The sequence below is a fragment of the Falco naumanni genome, chromosome Z, assembly GCF_017639655.2.
Source record: "Falco naumanni isolate bFalNau1 chromosome Z, bFalNau1.pat, whole genome shotgun sequence".
NCBI lineage: Eukaryota > Metazoa > Chordata > Aves > Falconiformes > Falconidae > Falco > Falco naumanni.
The window spans coordinates 17,455,829-17,471,214 of record NC_054080.1 but is presented as its reverse complement, the minus strand read 5'-3'; the positions used below and the strand labels follow the sequence as shown (position 1 = coordinate 17,471,214).

Below are 15,386 nucleotides of genomic sequence, written 5' to 3'. Positions count from 1 at the left end.
CCAGAGGGGTGGAGATCCCCATGCCAGGCAGTTTTCAAGGCTCTGTGGGATAAAGCCATGGCTGACTTCACCTGCTACTGGCAATATCCTTGCTCCAAGCAGGACATTTGGCTGGAGACCTCCAGAAGGCCCTGCCACCAGCACTGCTGGGGTAACTCATGCAATAAAAAGGTGGTCCTAGCCTGTTTCGCTTTGCAGAAAACGCACTGAAACCGTCTCCACCCAACGAACAGAAAACGGGAGTTTACACTTGGTCGCGCCAAGAGAAGACCACCTGCAGCCTCCTAGGGGCATAAGCCCAAATGCCGCATGGACTACCAGGCAGCAGCTCGCAGCTGCCTCTTACGCCCTCTGCTAAAGCCGAGCGTTTCCGCACGCTGCTACAGAGACCCGCACGGACCTGCGGCCACGGTTACTACGCGGTGCTACGGGGTAGTGCTGCAAGGGCAGCGAGAGGAAGAGGGCTGCGCTCCGAGGGCCCGCCCCGCGGCGGTGCGGGGCAGGCGCCGCGTAGCCGCCGGCGGCGGAGGCGGGCGGGAGGCCGGGGGCGCGGGATGCCGGGGGGGCGGGATGCCGGAGTCAGCAGGCGCGGGGGGCAGGGTGCCGAGGGGGGGTCCCGCCGGTGCTCCCGCGGTGGCGGGCGGCTGTGGGCGGGGCGAGGGGCGCGGGGCCGGCCCCCCGCAGGCGGAGCCGCCGCGGCCCCCGCCCCGTCCGCGTCTCCCGTCGGCGGCGCGGCGCGGAGCGGAGCGGGCGGCGCTCCCCGCCAGCGCAGCGGCATGAAGGAGCCGTCGCTGCCCGGCACCTCGCTGCAGCGGGCCTGCCGCCTCCTCGTCGCCTTCTGCGCCCTCCACCTCTCGGCCACGCTGCTCTACTACCTGGCGGGCAGCGCCCTGGGGCCGCCGGGCAGCCCCGAGCCGCCGCCGCGCCGCCCGCCGCCCTCCAACCTCTCGCTGCCGCTCTCCCGACCGCCGCCGCCCACTGCTCGGCCCCGGCCCCCCACCGCCTCGCCGCCGCCGGGCCCCTGCCCCGAGACCTCCCCGCTGCTCGGTGAGTGCCGCCCCGTCGGGGTTTTGGGGCGGGGGGGGTGTCTCCGCTCCCTCCCCTCCTGCCGCCCGCCCGCCCGCCCGCTGCCCGCCCGCCCGCTGCCCGCCGCCGTCCGCCGCGCTGGGGCCGGGGTGGCCGCCCCGACGGCAGCGCCTGCCGCCAGATCCCGCCGCCGCGCGGTGGGTCCCGGTGTCCCTCGCGGGGTGCCTGTCCCCGCGGGGCGGGGGCGGGTGTGACAGCGGCGCAGCTGCCCACGCGTGCGGCCGGCCGGCCGGTGCAGCCTCGCGGCGCCCGGCGGAGGGGGATTGTGGGAGAATCCCCGGGGAGCCGGCGTTTGGGGGACCGGGGCGCGGATGCTCCCGCAAGGCAGGCAGCGGCGAGCGGAGCCTCGGCGCCTTCGGGGAGCGCGCCCTCCCCGTCCGGCTGGGTTTCTTTCTGGTCGCCGGCGAGGTTGGGTAATTTCCTCTGGGAACTCTACCCGAAATACTCGCGCAATCTCACAGGAAGGATCAGACGGGCTGTTTGTGCTGTGCCGGCTTTCGCAGCCTTTTGTGTACGCGGACCCGCTCGAGAAGCGGCACAGATTTACAAAGTGCTGTGAGGCAGGGTCATGAATACAGTTGTTACGCATCCCGGTGGCGCTTCCCACGAATTTGGTCCTGTGATGCAGTATCCTGATACGTGGCAGCCTGGCGTCTGTTTTATCAGCACTGGAACTGTGCTCCCCACAGGCTTTTCCCAGGACTGCTTGGGTGCTGGGAGGCTGGCAGCTCTTTGCGGGTTTGCAGCCTGCTGGTGGTCTCATTTTTACATTGATCACCTGTAGCTGTGTTGATCCACTGGCTTTGTCACAAAGCAGAGGTGGGGGCGAGGTAAATTTCATCTTTTCTCCTCCTCTTACAAGGCTTTCACCCAACTTGCTGTCTAGAGTGGCTGCTCCTTGAACAGATCCTCCTGTGGTGTAGGTGGAGTTTGTTACCGTGACCTGCTGGCATCCCAGTTGTTAAGTCACCTGCCTACAAGCTCTTCGAGCCCTGGTGCCTGGGGATCAGCTCCCTCTTCATCAGCGTGTCGAGTGTTAGCATGGGCACCTTTATTAGCAGAGATCACAGTGGGGGAAGAGACTTTTGACAAGCTACCTGCAGTTTTCAATTTACAAAACAGAGACAGAAACCAATAGATTCTGTGGGTGCTTTCTGGTCACCTGTTTAGGAAGGCAGTTTTGAGGTCATCAGAAGGAACTGTGCTATGGCTTTTTGTTGGTTTTGATTCGTATCTTTCACTTTTTTGTCCCCTAGATTACTTTAAGTTGAAAGTAGCTGTGCAAGCCTGCCCTCACAGAGTGGATGTGGAGCCCTTTATGAATATGGCTTTGCTTTAAATGTTCTCCACTTACACTGATCCTCTCAGGAGTGAGTCATGTGCTTTTGAAATGCCTGGAGTTTAGAGAAACACTGTTAGTGTCCCCAAGATTCAAAGCCTTACCTGAGTCAGCCACTGAAGGTTCAATTAAAATATTTTAGAATGGCTTTGTAACATCTTCAGTGCAGTTTTCTGAATCTGCCAAAGGCTGAATGAGGCTCGTGGAAGTGGTTACAGATGTTAAGAGAGGTACAGGTCGGTAGCTTTTTACAGTGCAGCAGGCAAATGGTTTCTAGCAGTGCTACCTTCAGTACTTGTGGGGTGGTGCAGTCAGATGCAGGCTGGCAATGGTATGGCTTCAAGGTTTGTAGCCAGCATGTAGGTGAGAAACCTGATGGGTATTTATTTTTTTCCTGCTCTTCTCAGGTTTTGGTAGTGAACTGAAACATTTGTAAAACAATTCTGTTGTGCGTCAGATGCTGGCCAGAGCTGAGTTGGCCCTGATCAACATCTCATGTACCTCTAAGGCGAGGGGTGTGTGTGTGTGGTGGTAAGAGAGGTGTACACTCCACAGGCATTTCTGACAATTATGTTAACACACCCAGAACTAAAAAAATCCTCTTCTTTTTGTGCATAAAGCTTCTTACTGGTATGAACTTTACAAGCAGGAACCAGCAAGGACCTTCCTGTGATTCCCACCTTCGCAAAGCCATTGAGAGAAGTGCTTTGATGGGAACAGGCAGCACCAACTACCCTGTTCCCTCAGCATAAACCTAAATTTATTGAAACACACCTCATCTTTTTTTTTTTTTTTCCTGCCCTCCCTCCCCCTTTGTGAAGCATGTGATGAATCACACAGGATATGTGTGACTGAGCTACTCAGGCTTTTTGAATGGTCTAATAGTCAGGTACTTGTTTCAGAGGCCCAGAGTTTTCTTCCTAGTGATATTTAGAGAGAGTAGGTTACAAGCTGCTGTCTGGCTCTGCAGCAAATGCATTAGCTGAGTGAGGTTTAATCTTTACAAGAAGCTGCCAAATTTAAAACGCCTTTATGGTTCACTTGCCTTTATTTATAATTTAAAGCGTAAATCAGGGCTGTGAAATAATACTGTAATTTGATTTTGAATTAAAAGTCCTTAATAGCTATGAAACTCTCTAATACAAGGTAATATAAGCATTTTGTATTTATGCTTCAGTTTAGAGCTGTGTTCCAATGAGTATCTTAAATAGGGTGTCAAGGAGCAGCCCAAAAGCAAGTAAATCAAGATATATCCTGCAGGTGTCCTTCCCCAAACTTGTTTTTTAGGAACTGTAGAACAGTATTAAAAAAAAAAAAAGTTAAAAAGTTGCTCTGTAGAAGTACTATATATATTAGCCTAAGTGCTTTCAAAACAGTCAAATGCTTTTCCTCTACCTTTTCCATGAGGCCTGTGTGTTTTGGTGATGGGGTAGTTCTGTGCCTTCTGTTTTCAGGAGGGAGTGCAGAAGGGGGCAGTTTCTTTGGTGGTAAGATCCCTCTCCAAAGCTTGTTTTCAAACAGCCCATATCTTTCAGTGCCAGAAGTCTGCAAAGTAGAATCTCATGGACAGGCTTATCTACAAGGATGTAATTTTCAAGTCCTGCATGATCGAGAGCACGTGTTAATTATGGAGGTTATTTTAGAATACAGCTGTCTCCGTAGCCATTTTTGAGCCCTGTTTAGATACCAGGTGTGGCCGGTAAGGGCTGAGCTCATGTGCTCAGCCCCATGAGCCATCCAACCTGGCCTTGAATGCTTCCAGGGAGATGACATCCGCAGCTTCTCTGGGCAACCTGTTCCAGTGCCTCACCGCCTTCATAGTAAAGAATTTCTTCCTAATAATGTGAAGCTACCCTCTTTTAGTTTAAAAGCATTACCCCTTGTCCTGTCACTACAGGCCCTACTAAAAAGTCTGTCCCCACCTTTCCTACAAGCCCCCTCTAGGTATTGGAAGGCTGCTATGAGGTCTCCCCAAGAGCCTTCCCCAGGCTGAACAATCCCAACTCTCTCAACCTGTCTTCATAGCAGAGGTGGTCCAGCCCTCTGATCATCTTTGTGGGCCTCCTCTGGGCTTCTCCACCAGGTCCATGTCCTCCTTATGCTGGGTCCCCAGAGCTGAATGCAGCACTCCAGGTGGGGTGTCAAGAGCAGAGGGGGAGAATCACCTCCTTTGACCTGATAGCCACACTTCTTTTGATGCAGCCCAGGATTCAGTTGGCTTTCTGGACTGCAAATGCACATTGTCAGGCTATGTCAAGCTTTTCGTCAGCCAACACCCCCAAGTCCTTCTCCTCAGGGGTCTTGGGCATGCAAGAAAAACAACTGTTTCTTCAAGATGCCAGAGTCCTGTACAGAAGCTGATGCTTTCCACTATTAGCGAGGCACGTTTTAAGAAACGGAGGATTGAGAAAAAGAAGCTCCTTTGGCGAGCTTGTGAGTGAGTGAGCAGCTGTCTCTCATTTGGAGGGTGGAGGATCTCTGGCATGGGCTTTCTCTTTCAATGCACTGCTTCTGGTACCTGTGTTGTCAGTGCAAGCAGTTGCTGTAAACTGTAGATGCTGAAGATAAGCGATGAACGTATTCTGATGCTTTGAGGTTTGTTTGGAGGAGACAGAGGTAGTCTGTCAAATTGGTGGTGATGCTTAGTGTCTGTGTAACAGAAGTTTTTAGAGGTTATGTGCTGCCTGAGGGGTCAGTGAATTCACGAACTAGCTTGAGGCCCTCTCATGTATGGACGTTGCGTGGGCTGGCGTTAGAGGATGCTTCAACACTGGCAGCATCCTAGCAGAGTGTAATTTGGGGCAAGAAAATTAAAACTTAAGAGGTGCTGAAAACACCATTTTTAAAGACTTCTGGTGGTGACTGTGCTGGAGGGGTTTGGTAGGCTTGGTGTACCCAGGATCTGTGCCCACCTGCAATCATGGGCTCTTGTCTCCCTGGGGGGGGGTTCTGCCCCAGCAGCTCAGGGTCTCTGAATCTGTGGGGTCACTTAAAATACCAAACGTTGGAGAAAGCGTATGCTTTATATGCAGGATCTCCCCCTCCTCTCAATCTGAACTTAGTATTGTCTGCTTTGCCTTTTTTTTTTTTTTTTTTTTTAACCTTTCTGATACAGCTGCTATTTCCACTCCCTCCCACCTCCCCCACAACCTGGGTGCTGCGGGCCACAAGCTGGGGTTGTGCTGTGTCCCTTTGCTGCCTTGTTTCAAAAAAGTAAAACAGAAACTCAAAGAGAAGAGCATGGAGAGGGCTGGGGGAGGGGAAGGTAACACGTGGACTAGTTTGCTGGAAGTTAGTCTTTCTTGGCCTGAAAAGAGGGGTTGAGAAACTTCTCCAAAGAATATGTTTAAGATGTTTGGCAGGGAGCAGATGCGTGATCCTGGCAACACTGCCGACCGCTCTGCAGCTACCCGTGTGGTCAGGCACACATCATACCTCTGAAGCAGACTTTGTGGGCAGGGAGCAGCCTCTGTGGTGAGAGCATCCCTAGCATCCTCTTAGCTGTTCAAAGTGAAGGTCGAGGGCTATTAATAGGGCTTGCAAACTAACTTGGAAAGGTACTGTGCCTTCCTGGAGAGCAGCTGTTTCAGGGACACAGCACAACAGGCAGGATGCGCTAGGGAGAAAAGGAAAGTTTTCTGTCTCATGCATCTAGTGTTTTATAATGTGCTTGTTTCTCTGCCAGCATTGATCTGAAGCAACAGCTAGCTGCTTTGGAAATTTGTCCAAGTTTGTGTTTGGGAAGAGACAGACACTTGCAGCTTCCCAAACTGTGTTTGGATGCAGAATTCAGTTAAGCTCTCAGCAGATGGTGGAGGACATTGTCGCTGTGTTGAGCAGCCCCCTCCCAGGGTAGCATGCTGGGGTGCACGGTCCTCAGTAGGGAGGTGCTCTGGATCTGGTGGCCTTGTGAGCAAGCCCGAGGCAGTGGGCTGCTGGACTCCACCACTCACCTCCTCTCCTTGGTGGTGGACTGTCCTCTCCAGCCACCATCCTGCAGCTGATGCTCCCCTCCCTCCCTCTTGCACACTCTTCCTTGCAGAGCAAGAGGAGTTTTGGTTGCAGAGCTTTTGGCGACAGAGCTGGTCAGTCTGCAGCAGTGCTGCACTGGTGGGACCAAAGATCGGGGGTTTTCTGGAACATGGGTAGAGCAGCATCAGTGTCCAGCTTGTCCCTGTCTCTCTGGGCAGGAGAAGGTCTCACTACTCAGTGCTGTCCCCACTGGGACAGTTTCCCCTTGTGCAAATCAGTGCTTAGAGGCCCTGCCTGGAAGGAGAGGTGCTTGGTGAGCCAGGTGTGCATTACCACCTCCGGACAGGCAAGTGGTGGCCATGGCTCACCGGTGATGCTGTGGCACTGCAGATGCCTTTCCAGCTGCCTCCCAGCTGTGGCTGAGTTGCAGGAGCTCGGGGCAGTCCCCATGCCCCTGCAGGTGTTTGTCGGAAAGAGGGCTGCTTTTGTCACGTTGCCACGCTGGGGTGTCACTGGTCTCGCTTTGAGGGCACCTAAGTTACAAGCGTGTCTTGCTGAAGCAGGAAGCAGCCCCGTAAAGACTTTACGGAATGGGTTTCCTCCAACCTGTGTGCGCCAGGGCAGCGGGGTTTCAGCAGCCGTTTCCCCAGGTGTGCGGGCTCCCGTCCTCACCTCCCGCGCTCCCCGCCGGCAGCAGCACCCCGTGCTTTTGGGGGTGCACAAGCGCTGGCGGAGTCTTGGCCAGACCGAGGAGCCTCTGCCCCACCTGGCACCCTGCACTCACCGCCCTGCCTGGGGAGCGCCCCGGCCCCGGGGCAGCGCTGGGATCCAGGTGCAGAGCCACCGGCAGGGTGGGATGGGGATGGGGGGGATGGGGGTGCCTTGCCATTTGGGGCTGCCCCGGACAGAGCCACGTCCCTGGAATGCCACTCAGCCTGGGAGAGCTTCTGTCCACCCGCCTCACAGCAGGGTCGGGGGGTTCCTGGCAGGGGGGCAACTCAGCCTTTTTCTGATCCAGGCTTTTCTGTTTGTTTGTTTTGAGTTTGCTGTTTGAGGGCCTGGAATTTAATTTCACTGCGGCAGCGAGAAGGGCTAATCGCATGCAGATTGCGAGGCTCAAAGGGAGACAGTTCAAAGCCGCTTCAGTGGGCGTGCGCTGGATTTGAGCCACTGGTGAGGACTTTGCTTCTCCTAGAAGTGCCTTAACATGGAAACGACAACCTTTTTTTTTTTTTTTTTTTTTGGAAGGTGCCATGTGCTAGTGTGAGACTTTGTGTTGGAACAGGCAGTGTTTGGGGTTGGATTAAGGCTATTTTTTCTCTCAATATATTCACTCGGTTAATCATGCAAACCTGCCATCATGTAGACCAAGTGTAGCCAGCATATGTGATCCATCTTTTTTTTTTTTTTTTTTTTTTTTTTTTTTTCCCAGCCTGTTTCCCCTTGGGGTCCACAGTTGCAGATGGCCAAATGCTGTGTGATGCCCAAGACAGAGCATATGCTGGCGTAGCCGGCTCAAGCCTTGTGTTGGCAGAGCTGACATCTGCCAGGGGATGCAACTTTGCAAGTGTAGACCAGCTGAAGAAAACATCTCAGTCCTTGTGAAGGTGCTTTTTTGCTCACTGGGAGCCAGACCCAGGATATTTTATTTTTTATTTTTTTTTCCTTCTAGAAACTATTATGGAGGGGGAGAGGGCTGAAGGCAGCAAAGGGCAGCAGCTGCCATCCAGTTTGCAAGAAACAGGGATGTCCCCCTGGCTGTTTTGGCTACTAGGTCATATGCCAGGACAGGGGTTTGCTCAGGGAACCCAGCTGGGCAAGTGGTGCTGGACCCCATCCACCGGTCCTGTCCTCCCACCACAGGGCTGAACCCCAGCTGGAGCCTGGCGGGTGCTGCCTGCATAGGCACTGGCACAGCTCTGAGGCTTAGCTGATTTTAATAGGAAATGCCTGCTTTGCTGAGCTGTGGGGTGCAGCTACCTGCCTGCTCTGGAGCTGCCACGTTGGTCCAGGGGCTGGAGCAAACGCTGCTCCACAGCCCCATGTGGGGGGACTTGCCCTGCATTTCTGGGGTGGAGCTGGCTTTGTTTTTCCCAGCCAGGGCCGACTTGGTGTGGCCGATGGACCCTTCCCTTTTCTGCTGGGCCCCTGCAAAAGGAGGTTATTTGGGTTTTTTCCTTCCTGTGAGTTCTGCTTCTCCTTTCCAGCTTTCCTTTCGCATGAGGTTTGTCTGAGCATGGCAGTGCGGCTGTGCACATGGCTGGATGGATAGAGAGCAGCACCCGGCTCTCGGCCAGGGCAATGGAAACATTCTTTTCTGCTCTGTTTGGGGAGAGATTTTTTCCAGCCTCCGTGCTACATGCTTTTGCTTTCATTCTCACTAAATTATCTGAGATTTATGCCTGGCTTAAAGTGTGCAGGTAAGTTTTGCTGGTTCTCCCAGTGAAGTGCCTGGGAGGGTGATTCAGTCTGTTGGATCACCTCTCCCAGCCTCCTCATAAGCCCAGCTACCCTCCTTCTGGTGGGGCTGTACTGCCCTCCTGGGGAAGTGGGTTCCCCCTACCCTTCCCACCTGAACGCCCCCAGGACTGCCCATTGTAGCTGGTGCCCCATGTTGTGTCACCTGCTACCACTTTCTTGGATGGAGTGTGGCACTGTCCCATTCACAGCCCCTCTGGGAATGCTACAGTACAGTTCTGGCTCTGTGGGGCATTGCTGCTTGAGTTTTCCCAACACTTCTAATATCTGTGGTCCAGAGAGGCTGGAGCACCCTCTAGATTTATTCTAGCATCAGGCTGAGTGGATTCTGGGCTATTTTGTGCAAGGGTCCTCTCGTTTGGGTCAGCAGGATGAGCACTGGGGAGGATGCGTGCTGGCAGCCTCACGCAGCGGGAGGTTTAGCTGTTGTGGCAAGCGTGGCTGGCTGTTAGGAAGCAGGGGACCAGAAGATTGCTGAGGCTGTGGGCCAAGTTCACGATGCTGGAGCATTGCGCTGCCGCTGGCCTTTTGCAAGCCTCACCTTCTGCTTCGTGTGAGAAGCTGCTTCCTGTTTGTGTGCACCACGGTGTCCCCTGTCGCCTGTGCCTGCAGAGCGTTTTTCCTGTGCACCTTCCCTTTGAGCAGAAACGCTGCTGAGTGTCAGAGATGGGGGACGGGAAGGGGCTAGCTTTTTTTCTGGTGTACCCTACCACTGCCAGCTAAAACCTCCTTTTTTACAGTCTCTGGAGTGTTAGGATGTGCTGCCATGCTTTGCTGTCCTTTGCAAGCTTCAAAGTGTTGCTTAATTCATGTTTTTAAGGTTTTCTTTTGTTAGAAGAGTGCAGTGGAGGCTCATGAAGCTGCTCTGTTGGAGCTTTGTAACTAAACCCAAAACGTGTCTGCCCACAAATCCGGGGCTGTATGCATGACTGGAGTTGCAAGCCCACATAGCTCTCTTGATGCCTGGGTGTTTTTAGTAGCAGCTCAATATCCAGTGGCTTCTATGTCAGGCAGTCGCCCTGAACAGGAGTAGAAAATAGTGAATGGGCTGGAAAGTTTACCTAGGAAACATGGGTAGGGATAGGGTTTTGGCCATGGGATGGCTCTCGCAGCGAACTTCACGCACATTCTCAGCATTAGCAGATCATGTCCTGGGTCAGGATCGTTGGGAGATAACAGCCGTGGGACTGCTTGCTATCCAAGTAGTCAAATTTTGGTTGAAATTATTTGAAATTAGCATCCGGAACTGTGACTCTGGTCACCGGTTGGAAAGCCTGCGTTTGCAGATTCAGCTTTAGCCCTGTCCTGCTTGGGAAGTGAACTGAAAGTGTCAATTTGCAGCGGGTGGTGGGGTGGTGTGTTGCTGCTCCTTTGTGTCAGCCATATGGCTTTGTGAAACATAGCTTGAGCCATTCTCTACTTGGGAACAGCCTAATCAGGTTTTTTACTTTTTTGCATTCTCACTGATGCCTGTGTATGTATTAAGTGGGTGATTTGCATCAAGCCTGTCTGGGAAGCAGCTGCCTTGCTGTACATGTATGGTGCCAATGCCTAGGGTCTTCTCGCTGACCTGCACGGTGGCTGCATCCCTTGGGGCAGCATTTACAAGAAGGTGTGCTGCCTTAAAACTGATTTGATTAACTGGAGATCAGAGCAGTACAGATCATTTCTCACCAGTGTCCTTCAAGACCCTGAAACTGTTAAATCGCCGTCTTCAGCAGCTGGTTTTTATCATGAATGTGTTTTCCTCTCCCATCTTTTCCTTGCTGATGTTCCAGCCTCCTGATAGCAAGTGCTGGCACAATGAGTGGTCCACGTTTGACCCTAGGGAACTGGCAGGTGGCAGCCTGCAAAAAAGCTGTGCTGGCAGTGTCCAAACACTTGTGGCTGTCCTGGCCCTACTGGAGCTTACACGCCACCAGCGGGAGATTTCCCCTGTAAATTCACCTAAATGGCGAACTTTAATTTCCTCCCCGCTTACTCCGCTCAAGACGTTAAAAGAGCCTTTGTTCGTTAAACCAGAAAGCATCCCCCAGGCTCATGGGGCTCGCAGCTGTTTCTGAGGAGCAGCGGTGGGGAGCGGGGCGCGCAGCCTGCCCCGGCAGGAAAGGGCTTGCTTGTTGGGAGGCAGCCGCCCGGCGCCGGAGCAGGACAGGCTGGCAGGGCCCCGCCAAGGGATGTGCTGCTTCCTCCCACTGCTTCCTGCAGCGCCCTGCCAGCTCAGGCCGTGGCCGGTGACGGGTGCATGCGAGGCAGGAAAATAATGTCCCTGGGCACCCATGGCCGGTGTAATCCCGTCCGCTGGCCACAACCGGTTAGGTGAACCATGCCTCGTGTAATGCCCTTTGCTGTTGTAAATGCACAGAAGTGTAGCATCATCCTGGCCTGTGAGTGCTGGTCTCATCATGGAGGTGGTACTGGCAGGCAGAGGGGTGGGCAGGGGGAGGCAAGCGTGGAGGTGGGTTGAGGCCAGAGGCTGTTCTGGGAGAACGCTCGCCACCATGGTGGGAAGCAGTACCAATTTTGGAGGAAGTGATGCATGCTCTCCCCCTCCTGCTCCAGCACCAGCCCCTCGCCCATCCCATTGGCACTGGGCTGACTGTGCTTGGCCCCCCTGTCCTGCCACTGGTCCTCGTCATCATGCCCATGCACGTTCCTTCCTGCCCCAGTTCCTCCCATTCTTGCCTCTTCCTCCTGCTGCAGAGTGCCCTCCAAGCTCTCCCTGCAAGCTGCTTTTCAACTGGAGAGGCTTTGGCCCTGGACCCGTGGCCGCAGGGCAGGTGTCTGCAGGACCCAGCTCGCACTGTGGGGCAGAGAGAGTAGGAAACCAGGCAGGCACATCAGGGGTGCAGCTGGGAGCTGCCGAAGTGCTGAGAGCATTGGTGGACTGATCCCAGTGCCTGGAAGCTGAGAAACCACTGCCGCTTTCTCCTGTGAGAGGGAAACATGCAAACTTGCCCACTTAACCTGCACAAAATGTGGAGATGAGGAGGCCCTTTGCATCCTGCCTGTGATGCCTGTTTCTGGAAGGTCTTGCCTATACTGTGCAGGCAGTAAATCAGGCAGGAAAGCTTCCTCGCTGCCTCTGGGGTACACTGAGCACTTCTGCTTGGTCAGCTGGTCTCCTTCTTGCCATCTCTCCAGCCCGAGTGAGCATAGGTTTGTGGAGCAGCACAACCCAACTAAAGTAACTACTTCTAGGTAAATAACCAGCAAATGAGCTGTGAGCCTGGAGCATTATTTGTGCTTTTTTAGTAATTGCATGTTGGGGTATGCACAAGGTTGATCATGATGGCCACTGTCTTTTAGAGCACTAAAAATCGCTTGTTGTCCTCAAGGGGCTGCATAAGTGCAGTGCACACACCACGCATGCCCTGCAAGGGGCCCGGGAGTCTCTTCAGCAAATGCAAATCGGAGACAGTAGCTATAAGACATGTGTGCAGGTGCGTGTGTGTGTGCACACGTGTGTGTTCACATCCAGGTGGAAGAGAGGGGGAGGGTACAGCAGCCAGATATTTACTCAGTTATCCCCAGCTCAGTGTTTACGATGGAGATCACCTGCTTTATGCACAGGGGTGTCAGCATCCCCACCTGCAGCAGAGGTTTCAGTGGGAGCCCAGTGTGTGTGCAAAGCCTGGTTTATGAGCTTGCCATTGCTGGGAGCAGGACATGGCAGCCAGACAGGGCCTTCTGCAGGCAGCTACTGCGCTCATTAGGTTTTTGCAGCAAGTCTGTCCATCAGGGCTGGATCGGCTGGAAGCAAATACTGTGGAAAATCCAGCCTGGATGTTAAGAGAGGGCATCCGCAAAGGGGCTGTGGTCAGCGATGCTGTGTTTAGCTCTGGACCCATGTGCAGCTGTATGGGAGGGAGGGCTGTGGAGCTGGTGTGGCAGGGCAGGGAAGCCCTGCCAGGCAAAGCGTGTTTATGCAAGATGCCTAAGCCGAAGTCTTGCAAAGTAGGTCTCATCGGCTGTATCAACGGCAAGGGCTGTCACTGCCCTTTCTCCTTGAGCTCAGCCTTGAGCAGCTCAGAGGCTGCCATCCTCTCTGTGGTGCCAGGGGGTCCTCCTAGTTTCACACACCAGTGTTGGCACCAATTATTTCGGCTGTTTCAAAACCTGGCACTGGTGAAACAGTGCATGGGAACTGCCAGCCTGCATGCAAATCTGGATGTGGTTTTTTTAGCAGTTCTAATACAGGACTTTTAATAAACAATGGGTATGAGCACGGAACACTGGAAGTATCTATAAGAGAGAAAAAAGAAAGGCAAGACGGGGGGGGGGGTCTCTTTGCGCGTGGATAGTCTTGGTGTAACATAACATCAGTAGGAGGGCAGGACTAATTTTGGAGTGCCTGACTCTCATCCTGTCTGAGGTGGGTGAGGGCACAGAGGGCAATCCTCCTCTCTAGGCTGGTTTCATAGTGCAGATGCCAGTGGGACACAGCTGTTGGTTTGCCATGCAGATAGGAGGGTTTTCAAGACTCGCCTGGTGTCAGCGACTTGGTTGGGGTCTGATACCAAGAGGCTACAGCATCTGTGGGTTTGCTTTGAACGGTGGTATGTGGTTGCTCTTGAGTACAGCTGGACCGGCTTCAACACCTCCATGCACTGCTGGGATTTTGTTTGGATCCAAACCTCTGTTTTTAAAAGTCAAGCACGTAAAGGAAGCGTGCTCAGACAAATAGATTATGTGTGCTAATTTGCTTTGTGCTGTGCCTTTCTTCCAGTTGGTGCACTACGTGTGGAGTTTTCCCAACCTGTAAACCTGGAAGAAGTGGCAAGAAAAAACCCAGAGGTCAAAGCAGGAGGTCGTTTTGCTCCAAAGGACTGTATAGCACTTCAGAAAGTAGCAATAATCATACCGTTCAGGAACCGAGAGGAGCACCTGAAATACTGGCTCTATTACCTGCATCCAATTCTCCAAAGGCAGCAACTAGATTATGGAATTTATGTTATCAACCAGGTAAGATGCTAAAGACACAGGGCCTCATGACAACATCCATGCTGAACTGCTCTCGTAACAGTGCCTGTGCCCCCTAAAACAGAGGAGGTGTTGCTTTATCCTCAGTGGCAGTGGGCTGGCAGGAAGGGATAAGGTCGCTTTAAAAAAAAACAAACCATAAAACAAACACCAAAGCAAAAAAACAAAATAGCCAAGTGAAAATGAACATGAGCAATTTTGCTTCAGTGATTTTGATGGAAAACCTGAGGTGTCCCTTCTTCTGGTCAGGCATGATTCACACCAAAGAGCTTCTGCTTAAAGAAACCATTTGGTAAGGAGGGGGGAAAAAATCCCTAAGAGCACAACCCAACCTAATATCTCTTTCCAAATGTTCCTTTTTCCCAGCTGCTGCAGGAGTTGAATACAGAGATCTTTAAGGTGACAAGGTAGCATTAATGCCTAATCTGGCATTGGGTGTGCCATAAAGCGGTAGGATTTCACTTACTTTCTTGAGCAGCTTCCGTTCATGTTAGTAGTAGTGCACAAAGTGTTAGAATGGAGAAGGCAAAGCTGTGGCAGTGGAGCAGGTGAGTGGTTGTCTCCAGGTGAATAGAACAGAAAAGAAACAATTAGTTGATGGGGAGGTGGGGTGGTGGTGATGCTTTGTTTCCTTCATATCTGATGGCCTTAGACCTGTCTTTAAAAAAAAAAAGGGGGGGGGGGGAGGGGGGCAAACAAGCTACCGTAACAGCGGTTAAGTAAGTCGGTGTTGTTCACACTTGGAAAAGCTTAAAATATGAAGGCATTTGCATTGGCTGTAGCGTGAAGGGGCAGATGCTGTTCTGAGAGCCCCAGCAGAGACCGCCGGCTGGACGGTCAGCACAGTTTCTCTCTCTTGGATATGCATTTCTGTGTCTTTTATCAGCTCTGTAGAAAGTGAGATGAAATAACATGCTTCTGTAAATGTAACTCTTTAAATTTGCGGATCAGCGGATGTATTTGGGCATATCGAACACCGTGAATATTTAAAATGGTCACCCAAGCGATAAATTTCCTTGCAGAATTGAAAGTAAGGGGAGACCTTTTGCTAGAGAGAAAACCAATACTCTGTTACTACTATTTCTCTTACTTTGCTCATTTCCAGGGTGCCAGAGATCTGGGCAAAAATGATATGTGGGGAATTAGTGGTAGCCCCCAAGCACGGGCAGCAGCCAAGATGCTCCCATGTCTGTGGCCAGCTGTGCTTGTGGCTTGGCAGCTGCATTTGGTGAGGGCACAAGGTGTGTCTGCAGCATGCATACTGGCACGCTGTGCCCTAAAATTAAGCCCTGTAAGGACACCCTTCCTGTGTAATGCAAAGAGCAGCTGGTGCCATTGTGGTACAGCAGTGCAGGGCCAGCCTCAGCCCCTTGTACTTCAGGCTGCATTTCCTTGCACATGCAGTGTTTGCCTGTGCAAGTTACTGGTGCCACTAGGTTGCTGGAGCCACGGTCCCCACTGGTCACTGGGGTGCTGGTGGGTGAAGGTGGCAGTGCAGCGTGCCTCCCTTTTCCGAGCGTGGCTCAGA

General features: G+C 53.0%; 1 protein-coding gene across 1 annotated transcript in view; it reads left to right on the top strand.

Annotated features, from left to right (window-relative positions):
* Positions 1–720: 720 nt before the first annotated feature.
* The window catches only part of B4GALT1 (beta-1,4-galactosyltransferase 1), a 29,950-nt gene continuing 15,284 nt past the window's right edge, over positions 721–15,386 (top strand). Inside the window, exons 1-2 of the mRNA XM_040579929.1 lie at positions 721–1,047; positions 13,605–13,840. Coding sequence (XP_040435863.1) covers positions 777–1,047; positions 13,605–13,840 — 507 coding nt within the window. The 5' untranslated portion in view covers positions 721–776. The remainder of the gene's footprint in view (positions 1,048–13,604; positions 13,841–15,386) is intronic.